The 12440-nt window shown below is 46.7% G+C and overlaps 1 protein-coding gene across 1 annotated transcript in view; it reads right to left on the reverse strand.

Moving 5' to 3' along the window:
- The window catches only part of LOC126195803 (cadherin-related tumor suppressor-like), a gene marked incomplete at its 5' end in the record, with an annotated part of 496439 nt that overhangs the window by 190109 nt on the left and 293890 nt on the right, over positions 1-12440 (reverse strand). The window contains one exon of the mRNA XM_049934438.1: positions 8140-8345. Within this exon, the coding sequence (XP_049790395.1) occupies positions 8140-8345 (206 nt within the window). The remainder of the gene's footprint in view (positions 1-8139; positions 8346-12440) is intronic.

The raw sequence follows: 12440 nt of genomic DNA on the forward strand, positions 1-12440 counted from the left end.
AGCAAGCAAAAACCCTTGTCACGTATTGTGGCCACTGCGCTACTTGCAGAGAGGTACGTAAATGGAGAGAGAGGTTCAGCAGGGAGAGGCAACCTAATCCTCACTCTTCTGTCAATACCGTTGCAGCATAGCTTCCATATCCGCGTTAACGCAGTTTACTCAACAATGTTGTGTTTCGGAAGAATGTAATCGTTTTCTGTATTCCGTAGTGTTAACTCATTAATCGAAAAGTCGCAGATTAAAAGCACGCCGCTGCAGGGTCGGTGCAACGTTGTAAAACAATAGACTCCAGCCCGCTCGTGAGTTTACAGACGAAGCGTCGGCGCGCGCGCGGAAGCGGACCGTCGCCTCACTGGACAGGGCATAAGTCGCCCCAGGCACTCGTGTCGGGTCAACCTCACTCGGGGAGCTGCAGACTATCACAACAACACGAAAACGCTACACTGCTTTGCCGCTGCAGAACGGATGGCAGTAGCTGCGAAGGCAGTACAGCGACTCGCGCAGTGGATCCGACACACCTCTCGACGCTACTCAATCCCACGCAAGCCTCTTCATCTCTGGATAACTCTACGTACTTCCATTTGAAGGTGCTCACTGTATTCGAGGCTCGATGTCGCTCTATAGTTTTGGTCCCTCTCGCTTCCCTCACTTACGAAATTGACAATCCTCGGCAAGTCAGGATCTGTTCTGTGTATCGATTCCTTGTTTTTACTCAGGCTGTGCCAGAAATATCTTTTTTCGCCAGATCGATTCAGTACTTTCTCATTACTTTTTTGATCTCCCTATCTAATCTTCAGCATTCTTCTGCGGCACAAAATTTTTAAACTTTCTATTCTCTTTTTGTCGGAACTGTTTACCGTCCACATTCCACTTCCTTAGAAGGCCACACTCCATACAGAAGTTTTCAGAAACGATTCTCTATCACGTAAATTTACAGTGAAGCGACAAAAGTCGTGTAACACGTCCAAATATCGTGTCGGAACTCATTTTGCCCGGCGTAGTGGAGAACAGCGGAGGGGCACGCGGGGCACGGCCTAAGCAACTCGTTGGAAGTCCCCTGCAGAAATGCTGAGCCGTGCGAAAGTATTGCTGATGCAGGATTCTGTGCACGAACTGAATTCTCGATTATGACCCATAAATGTTCGATGGAATTCATGTGGGGCGATCTGCGTGGCCAAATCATTCGCTCGAATAGTCCACAATATTCTTCAAACCAATTACGAACAATTGCGCCCCGGAGACATGACGTGTAGTCATCCACAAAAATATCGCCGTTGTTTGGCTGCAAATCCCCTCCCAGTAGCCGAACATAATGATTTCCAGTCAACGATCGTTTCATTTGGAGCAGAGGACCAGTCCCTTCGGCGTGAACGCAGCGCACACCACCACGGAGCCACCATCAGCCTGCACAGTGCCTCGTTGACTACTCGCATCCACGGCTTCGTAGGGCGTGCGCCACACTCGAGCCCTACCGTCAGCTCGGGACTCGTCTGACCAGGCGACGGCTTCCCAGTCGCCTAGGGCCCAACACACGCGGCCAGCAGCCCTCGACGCCGCACGCGATGTCGTGCTTTTAGCACAGGCACAAGTGTCAGTCGTCTGCTGGCGCCAAATTTAGCCGCATTGTCGTAACGGATACGTCCGTCGTGCGTCCCACACCCATTTCTGCGGTTATTTCACCCAGTGTTGCTTGTGTGCTAGCACTGACAAACACTAAGGCAAACGGCGCTGCTGTCGGTCGTCAGGTGAATGCCGTCGGCAACTGCGTTGTCCACGGTGAAAGGTGATTAATACCTGAAACTTGGTGTGCTCGGCACGCTCGTGCATAGTCTGCTCACGCTTTTTAATCTGCTTGTTACTCCATCACTAAAACATGTTATGGCGTCCATCACACCAGTCTGAGCCGGCCGGTGTGGACATGCGGTTCTAGACGCTCCAGTCTGCAACCGCGTGACCGCTACGGTCGCAGGTTCGAATCCTGCCTCGGGCATGGATGTGTGTGATGTCCTTAGGTTAGTTAGGTTTAAGTAGTTCTAAGTTCTAGGGGACTAATGACCTCAGAAGTTAAGTGCCATAGTGCTCAGAGCCATTTGAACCATTTTTAAACACCAGTCTGAAAACACGTCAAATGAATTCGCAATTGCGAATAAGGACTGCCATCAGCTGTAGAATGGAATGACGACAATGATAATTTGTGCCGGACTGGACTCGAATCCGGATTTACTACTTATCGCCAGCGGTCCCCTCACCATTTGGCTATCCGTTCACGATTCACTGCCCGAATCAAACTTCCATACGTCGTCAACAATGAGTCTACGACCTGTGTTCGTACATCCGTTATGTGTATTCCCGTACAGGTCGGACGTAATTGAAAGTCGCTTGCCCGGTAACATAGGCACTGCAATATCGTATTTATCTGCTGATACAGGTCAGACGTAGTTGAAAGTCGCATGTTGGAATATACACGATGGATGTACGGCGTCAAGTCCAGCGCCGGCGCCGGCGCCCCAGTCAGCCGGGAACGCTAGAGCAGAGAGGGCTGTGGGAAGACGCCAGCCAGTCGCACGGCGGCCGGCCGCTCTCCAGCACGACGACGCGACACCAGCGGCCTCTGTGCGAAGAGGGCACGAGCGCCGCGCCCGGCTAGTTCCGGCCCACTTCTGCACAAGCTTCACCACTAGCAACCTCATTACAAGAGTCAACTGTAGTACTTTACTTGTATTACGAATTGCATATACTGAAGCGATTTCTTATTTGCCTGTCGCCCTTTGCTTGCGACACTTCTGGGTTATTGTCAAAGTTAAGTGTTGTAATTGTTAATTTCGTAATAAAACTCATTAACACGATTTGCTTGAATTTTGTCTAGCGATCCGAGAAGGCAGGCTTCCTTGACCCCACATATTGGACGTCAAGGCAGGATTCAACACAAAGAGTAGCAAATTGATTTAAACGTTCAGATATGTAACATCAAGCGTTGCACAAAACGCGTAGTACCTTATGACTACAAAATGAACGTGACAACTGCAACCAGTCGACTCGTACAAATAGTTGACATTAGCAATTTGTAGGGACATGAAGTGGCAGATGGTACGGGCTCATTCGCAGCTAAAGCAGGTGGCAGAGCTGGACTCACTCGCAGGATACTGGAAAGACACAGCAGTGTAGAAAGGAGCCTGCTTACACACTACTTGTGTGACCCTTTCTCGAATACTGCTCAGCTGTGGGAGGCCCATACCACACAGGTGTGACGGGGTACGCTGAACGTGTAGAGAGGAGGGAAGCGCGAACGGTCACAGGGTTGCCTGACCCTTGGGAGAGTATTACAGACGTGCTGAAGAGACTGGGTTGACAGACTCTCGGAGACAGGCGTACCAGGTGTACAAGTATGAAACCGGAATTTCCCTATAGATGGAGCTAGCCGTCAGTGTAGAGCCCGTGAGACGGCAACTGCAGCGCCATCTGTCTCCTGTAACGGCTGACGACGAATGTCAACGCGCAGTAAGTTCCGCACATCGGTGGAACCGTAAACATGTCCATGTTGGTGCCTACGACCTACGATTTGCGGACAGCACTGGTTTTCTGTTATCGTTTGCAGAAAAGTGGCGCAGACTCACATCGAATGCTTTTCGAAGCTTTTGTCGAACATGCTCTCGGGAAGACACAGCGTTCCGAGTGCTTCAAAAAATTCAAAACTGGTGATTTTGACGTGAGAAACGACGAGCGCCGGAAACCATCGATAAAGTTCGAAGATATCGAATTTCAGATCTTAGTCGATGAAGCTGATATTAAAACGCAACAGGAACTCGCGGAACAACTGAGTGTGTCGCAGAAAGCCGTTTCTCTTACGTTGAAAGCTATGGGAAAGGCGCAGAAAGTAGAAAAATGGATTCTGCACGAACTGAATGAAAGAAAGTCGTTTCTCCATCGAATAGTGGCAGGTGATGAGACATCGATATATTTTACGAAACCTAAGCGTTGTAAATCATGGGTGAATCCAGGCAAACCATCGATATCCACTGCAAGACCGAATCGCTTCGGAAAGAAGACGTGCTCTGTGTTTAATGGGATCAGAAGGGTGTCATGTATTATGAGTAGCTAAAACCTGATGAAACCGTTAACACTGATCGCTGCCAACAGCAAATGATCGTTTTAAATCGATCATTACGCGAAAAACGACCGGAATATGGAAAAAGGCAACACAAAATCGTATTGCTCCACGATGACGCCACATCACACACAGAAAAATGGGTCAGCGAAACGATCGAAGAGTTCAGTTGGGAAATACCAGGGCATGCTGTTTATTCTCCAGAATCGGTTCCGTCCGATTATCATCTATTTGCGTAACTGGGACACGCTCTCGCTGATCAACGCTTCAATTCGTATGAAAATGTACGAAAAACGGTCGCTGACTGCTTCGATTCAAAAGAAGAACAAATTTTTTTGGCGTAGCATTGATAGCCTGAAATGTATAAATAGCAATGAAGGTTATTTTGAATAAAATATTGTTTATCAGTTTCAACAGACGTGTAGTTATTGCAACCGAATTCCGGTTTCATACTTTTACACCTGGTAAAGTATCCCGACCTTGCCGTTGGTGGGGAGGCTTGCGTGCCTCAGCGATACAGATAGCCGTACCATAGGTGCAACCACAACGGAGGGGTATCTGTTGAGAGGCAAGACAAACGTGTGGTTCCTGAAGAGGGGCAGCAGCCTTTTCAGTAGTTGCAGTAGTTGAGTCTGGACGATTGACTGATCTGGCCTTGTAACACTAACCAAAACGGCCTTGCTGTGCTGGTACTGCGAACGGCTGAAAGCAAGGGGAAGCTACAGCCGTAATTTTTCCCGAGGGCATGCAGCTTCACTGTATGGTTAAATGATGATGGCGTCCTCTTGGGTAAAATATTTCGGAGGTAAAACAGTCCCCCATTAGGATCTCCGGGCGGGGACTACTCAGAAGGACGTCGTTATCAGGAGAAAGAAAACTGGCGTTCTACGGATCGGAGCGTGGAACGTCAGATCCCTTAATCGGGCAGGCAGGTTAGAAAATTTAAAAAGGGAAATGGATAGGTTGAAGATAGATATAGTGGGAATTAGTGAAGTTCGGTGGCAGGAGGAACAAGACTTTTGGTCAGGTGAATACAGGGTTATAAATACAAAATCAAATAGGGGTAATGCAGGAGTAGGTTTAATAATGAATAAAAAATAGGAGTGCGGGTAAGATACTACCAACAAAATAGTGAACGCATTATTGTGGCCAAGATAGACACGAAGCCCATGCCTACTACAATAGTACAAGTTTATGTGCCAACTAGCTCTGCAGATGATGAAGAAATTAATGAAATGTATGATGAGATAAAAGAAATTATTCAGGTAGTGAAGGGAGACGAAAATTTAATAGTCATGGGTGACTGGAATTCGAGAGTAGGAAAAAGGAGAGAAGGAAACATAGTGGGTGAATACGCATTGGGGGAGAGAAAAGAAAGAGGAAGCCGTCTGGTAGAATTTTACACAGAGCATAACTTAATCATAGCTAACACTTGGTTCAAGAATCATAAAAGGAGGTTGTATACATGGAAGAATCCTGGAGATACTAAAAGGTATCAGATAGATTATATAATGGTAAGACAGAGATTTAGGAACCAGGTTTTAAATTGTAAGACATTTCCAGGGGCAGATGTGGACTCTGACCACAATCTATTGGTTATGAACTGTCGATTAAAACTGAGGAAATTGCAAGAAAGTGGGAATTTATGGAGATGGGACCTGGATAAACTGACTAAACCAGAGGTTGTATAGAGTTTCAGGGAGAGCATAAGGGAACAATTAACAAGAATGGGGGAAAGAAATACAGTAGAAGAAGAATGGGTAGCTCTGAGGGATGAAATAGTGAAGGCAGCAGAGGATCAAGTAGATAAAAAGACGAGGGCTAGTAGAAATTCTTGGGTAACAGAAGGAATATTGAATTTAATTGATGAAAGGGGAAAATATAAAAATGCAGTAAATGAAGCAGGCAAAAAGGAATACAAACGTCTCAAAAATGATATTGACAGGAAGTGCAAAATGGCTAAGCAGGCATGGCTTGAGGACAAATGTAAGGATGTAGAGACTTATCTCACTAGGGGTAAGATAGATACTGCCTACAGGAAAATTAAAGAGACCTTTGGAGAAAAGAGAGCCACTTGTATGAATATCAAGAGCTCAGATGGAAACCCGGTTCTAAGCAAAGAAGGGAAAGCAGATAGGTGGAAGGAGTATATAGAGGGTCTATACAAGGGCGATGTACTTGAGGACAATATTTGAAAATGGAAGAGGATGTAGATGAAAATGAAATGGGAGATACTATACTGCGTGAAGAGTTTGACAGAGCACTGAAAGACCTGAGTCGAAACAAGGTCCCGGGAGTAGACAACATTCCATTAGAACTACTGACAGCCTTGGGAGAGCCAGTCCTGACAAAACTCTACCATCTGGTGAGCAAGATGTATGAGACAGGCGAAATACCCTCAGACTTCAAGAAGAATATAATAATTCCAATCCCAAAGAAAGCAGGTGTTGACAGATGTGAAAATTACCGAACTATCAGTTTAATAAGTCACAGCTGCAAAATACTAACGCGAATTCTTTACAGACGAATGGAAAAACTGGTAGAAGCCGACCTCGGCGAAGATCAGTTTGGATTCCGTAGAAATGTTGGAACACGTGAGGCGATACTGACCTTACGACTTATCTTAGAAGAAAGATTAAGGAGAGGCAAACCTACGTTTCTAGCTTTTGACAATGCTGACTGGAATACTCTCTTTCAAATTCTAAAGGTGGCAGGGGTAAAATAGAGGGAGCGAAAGGCTATTTACAATTTGTACAGAAACCAGATGGCAGTTATAAGAGTCGAGGGTCATGAAAGGGAAGGAGTGGTTGGGAAGGGAGTGAGATAGGGTTGTAGCCTCTCCCCGATGTTATTGAATCTGTATATTGAGCAAGCAGTAAAGGAAACGAAAGAAAAAATTGGAGTAGGTACTAAAATCCACGGAGAAGAAATAAAAACTGTGAGGTTCGCCAATGACATTGTAATTCTGTGAGAGACAGCAAAGGACTTGGAAGAGCAGTTGAACGGAATGGATAGTGTCTTGAAAGGAGGATATAAGATGAACATCAACAAAAGCAAAACGAGGATAATGGAATGTAGTCGAATTAAGTCGGGTGATGCTGAGGGAATTAGATTAGGAAATGAGACACTTAAAGTAGTAAATTAGGTTTGCTATTTGGGGAGCAAAATAACTGATGATGGTCGAAGTAGAGAGGATATAAAATGTAGACTGGCAATGGCAAGGAAAACGTTTCTGAAGAAGAGAAATTTGTTAACAACGAGTATAGATTTAAGTGTCAGTAAGTCATTTCTGAAAGTATTTGTATGGAGTGTAGCCATGTATGGAAGTGAAACATGGACGATAAATAGTTTGGACAAGAAGAGAATAGAAGCTTTCGAAATGTGGTGCTACAGAAGAATGCTGAAGATTATGTGGGTAGATCACGTAACTAATGAGGAGGTATTGAATAGGATTGGGGAGAAGAGAAGCTTGTGGCACAATTTGACTACTAGAAGGGATCGGTTGGTAGGACATGTTCTGAGGCATCAAGGGATCACAAATTTAGCATTGGAGGGCAGCGTGGAGGGTAAACATCTTAGAGGGAGACCGAGAGAAGAATACACTAAGCAGATTCAGAAGGATGTAGGTTGCAGTAGGTACTGAGAGATGGAGGAGCTTGCACAGGACAGAGTAGCATGGAGAGCTGCATCAAACCAGTCTCAGGAGTGAAGACCACAACAACAACAACAAAGTATCCCGAGAAAGCCCCACGATTCTAGGAATACAGTACCAGCCCCTAGGGTATCGCTCGCTTCCGTAGGGATTGCGAGGACGAGGTTAGATCGATTACAGCAGACGCAGACACACTCAAACGACCGGCCTCTCCGCCCCCTAATTAACTAGTACAGGGGGACGTACTCTACTCTGTGCCACACACATCCACACAGCACAGGCTTCCATAGCACTTTCATGACGACGCAGAGCCAGACTCCACCAGTTTGCCGGGAGCCGGACAGCAGCAGCAGCAGCAGCAGCAGCTGGCGCTAGCCCGCACCTGGCTCGGTGGAGTCGGGCACGTAGACGGTGTAGCGCGGCGCCGAGAAGCGCGGCGGGTTGTCGTTGGTGTCGGCGACGACGACGCTCACGTTGACGGCGGCGGCGCGCGGCTCGGTGGCGCTGCCGTCCTGCGCCACCAGTGTCAGCTGGTACGACGCCGTCTCCTCGCGGTCCAGCGGCTCCGCCGTTGCCAGCTCGCCCGTGCTGCGGCAAACAGCGTCACCAAAACACTGCACCACCAGTGCAAACAGGACGTGCGAAAATATCCGTGAGAGATGACGAGTCAGAGATAGGCACAACAAAAAGACTGTTCCAAATAAAGCTATCGGCCCGTTTAAGCCGTTGGCGCACAGGCCGTGCATCTGAACGTCGAACATTGATCGTGCCGAGTTTCTGACGTCAGAGGGTGGAATAGCAAAAATGGTTCAAATGGCTCTGAGCACTATGGGACTTAACATCTGAGGTTGTCAGTCCCCTAGAACTTAGAACTACTTAAACCTAACTAACCTAAGGACATCACACACACATCCGTGCCCGAAGCAGAATTAGAACCTGCGACTGTAGCAGCAGCGCGGTTCCGGACTGAAGCGTCTCGGCCACAGCGGCCGGTTGGAATAGCACGTTGGGGAGTCTTTCTGAACGTGCAGAGCAATATCTAGCATGTCAGATATTCTGAACGTGCGTTTGAACGTTGACCAATGACATGGCAGAACGCCACTGCGTCACATGCACGGCATATCTCTTCGGTGCAGAGCCGTGAGGCGCCATATTGGCTTTCAGTTGAAGTTCGTATGTATATTCGCCATTTCTGAGCACCAGCAATCCGAGGAGCTATCGAAAACTGCCGTTAATTCTATGATTCCTTGTAATGAAATGACGGGAAATGTAGCTCGGCACGCTCAACGTTCAACGTTGCTGAAAAGCTGCCTGGATGTTTCGAGATGTAGAAGTGGACGGCTGTAGCGGTGCTTGTGGACATGAAATCTCCTGGAGCATTTTCCACTTACCCATCAACACACAATTAATAGCATGCAATGTGCCCTTGCTCACCCCGAACACTAGTCGGAGCAAATTTACTAAAAAAAAGTCGAAGGAACACAGCAACTTTCAAGCCACGTAGCTGTAGCGACGCCAGTGCTCCAAGCGGTTACATTTCACATTACAGTGAACAGAAGACGAACGACTTTTATGATCAGATCTATGGCGAGGCTCTAGATCTGATCGTATTTATTTGACGACAGGCGAGATGTGTCAAGGCTCCGTATTACACCATCAAATTTCTTTGACATAAATATTTGACGTATCAACTTTGACAAAGAAATATGATAGAAATGCCGACCCTAGCACTGGCGACAGGAACGTGTGGCTTATGAGGAGCTACTCGACTATTTTACTCCATTCTTTTTCGTTCCCATCGCACAGGTAGAGAGACAGGTAGACTGTTGCCAGCACGTTGGAAGTCGCGAGAGACTGCTCCCGCTGGTTTCTCGCGATATTTCACAAGCATCCTCCGCGGCGATCGACGGTCCCTGTCCGTCAGTACAAGCGATGTACAAGGTCTCGGTTTAGCGCTGGTTGTTTGTTAGCGCTGCCACCTGGCAATTACATCACCGACAGTCGACTTGCGCAGGTTTAGAATGGTTGAGATGTCTCTGGCGGATCAGTTGCTCAGGTGACTAGTCCACGTTCCGAGTCCTGAGCCCACCTGACCGCCGCATTCTCTTGTCCCTACCTCACAACAAAATAGTCCCCACGTCATTTTATAGTGGCGGCTCCGTCTCTAGTGACGGACTGGTATTGTGGTCAATTCCGAATTACGAAACGTTGTTGCGATTCTTTTGATCAGACCGTGTATTCGTATGCGGCCAATTTCGCTCCGTCAAACAGAAAAGCACCTTCTCCTGGTTACGTTTTCTTTCTTTTCCATTTATCAGTCGGTGAAGTCACTTTGTTTTCCCCCGAGGCCTACGAGGAAGACAGGCCGTGGCGCGTACGTCACGCAGGTAGGCGTGAACTCGCTCTCTCGCTGCCTCACTCGCTCAACTCAGCAGACAAACTACGTTTCTACACCCGCTAACTTTGTATACGCACAAACGAAAACTGCATCTTCTAATGGAATCCGCCATTGTGGAGTCTTGCTGTTATTAGTCCTACAATGATCGGAAGTCCATAGGCCTACTTGTAATTTTCACGGCTGTGCTGGAGTACAATAAAATTAAAATCATGCCAAGATGATTACCAGTTGCAGAAGGCATCATTTCTTGTACGAAATAACGACTATTAAGCAGAAGAGACTAACTGCTACAAACAAGCCGTTGTACCATTTATATCGAGTACTGACGTTAAAGCCGGCCGTGACCTAAAATTTTGTTGTAGTCCTGTTAATCAGTAAGACTTCATAATAGCAGATTCCAGTAGAAGAAGCAATTCTCGTTACTACTTACACGGCCACCTGCGAGTTAACAGGTTCAGAGACGTATTTTTCACACTGAGCTGGGCGAGCGAGCGAGTTCAGGCCTACGTTCGAGACGTACGCGCCGTCGCCTGCCTTCCTCCTAGGTCTCGCTTACCCTCCCCCCCCACCCCCCCTCCCACTCCCCATCACACCACGTCATTGTCAACTGTGTTGTATAACGTTCCTCTTTCTCTTCCCCTTTCAGGTCTTCTCTAACGACTATTACTCATAGCGCCCATAGTTGAATTATTAGCCTGTGTGCGCGTGTGTGTATGTGTGTCCACTGCTGACAAAGGCCTTAATGGCCGAAAGCTATGATTGTGTGAATCTTTTTATTGTGCCTATCGCGGCTCAGCATCTCCGCTATATGGTGAGTAGCAACTTTCCTTCTCTCGTATTGTAGCCTGTAAATTAATTACATTTAGTGTTGCAGTTCTCAAGATCGAATGTAAACTGTCTTTTTTTTCCTCCGCGCTATAATAACTTTTAAATTATACTAAATCTAACTGATGACATGTACATTGTGTAGCAGAAGTCGAAAAAGCGCTGAAGGACACGAAGAATCGCAAGGCAAGTGGAATCGATAACTTGCCAGCAGAAGTGTTGGGAACAGGGGAAAGTAGGAAGAAAACTGCCGAGCTCTGCAACGGTACGACTGTCAGTGTAATACATCATGTAGCTAAAGTATTGTTGAGGGCGCCCAATAAAAGTCTATATGGCGATTTGGACAGACGAACCCAGACGAACAGGTCGGGTTTAGAAGAGGGAAAGAAACACGAGATGCTATGTTCTGTTAAGAATCTTAGAGTAATGATATATTACGAGAGGGACAGAAATGTATGCTGTTTTTATTTATTCAGAAAGAAACTTTCGACAGAGTTGGATGGAACGAGGTGATGGAGATTTTGAACGATAATGGAGTGGTCTGACAGGAGAGACGACTGGTGCAGAATCTGTATTTGCTACAGAAAGTAAGAATAAGAATTGGAAATGAAATAGCGGAAGAAAGCAGCACTGGAAGGGGCTTTGGAAAAGGTTGTTGCCTCACCTGTAGCTCTTCGAGTTATGCTCGGAAGAGGCCCAGATGGAAAAAGACGAGTATGTATGGGGAAGAATTTGCTGATGACATGTTATTAGTGTCTGAAAATAACGAACTGCAAATAAAACGCTAAAACAACTGAATGAAGCTCGTGTGGAATGTGGAATGAGAATCAATACAGCGAAAACAAAGAGCGCGGTGACCGGGAGAGCAAGACGACTCGGAAATACTAAGATGGGGCAAGTTATTTTCAGTCAAGTAACAACATTTTAATACCCAGCAGGTATGATCATTGATGACTCGAGATGTCATGAGGAGATGAAAATTGGCGCTGTTGTAGCGAAGGAGTCATTGAATAGAAACAGCAGATGATTATTGTGTGGTTAACTAGATATAGGTCCGAGGAAAAGGCTTGCCAAGTTTTTTTTTTTTCTGGATTGTGGCACTCTATGGGGTAGAAACACGGACACTGAGGTGAGAGGATGAAAATTGGCTACCTAAAAGCACTTGTTTTGTGTATATGTAGGAGAATAGAGATGATAAAGTTGGACGGAAACGGTCGGTGAGAGGAGAAGGCTGGTGCAGGCTACAGGAGGACGGAAGATGGGACATTTCTGTAGGTGGCAGTGCTCGCTAACAGACGCTTTGGAAGGACTATACCCTGTTCATCATAAGAATAAACCGGGCGTAAGCATTACGCCTTGTATTCTTCCGCGTTTGCTTGAATCTCTTTGGATTTCGTTTCACGTGCGGCGGAGGCCAAGCTGTGACCAGTACAGTCGAGTACGATGGTAGGTGTACGTTT

The sequence above is a fragment of the Schistocerca nitens genome, chromosome 7, assembly GCF_023898315.1.
Source record: "Schistocerca nitens isolate TAMUIC-IGC-003100 chromosome 7, iqSchNite1.1, whole genome shotgun sequence".
In the NCBI taxonomy this organism is placed as follows: Eukaryota; Metazoa; Arthropoda; class Insecta; order Orthoptera; family Acrididae; genus Schistocerca; species Schistocerca nitens.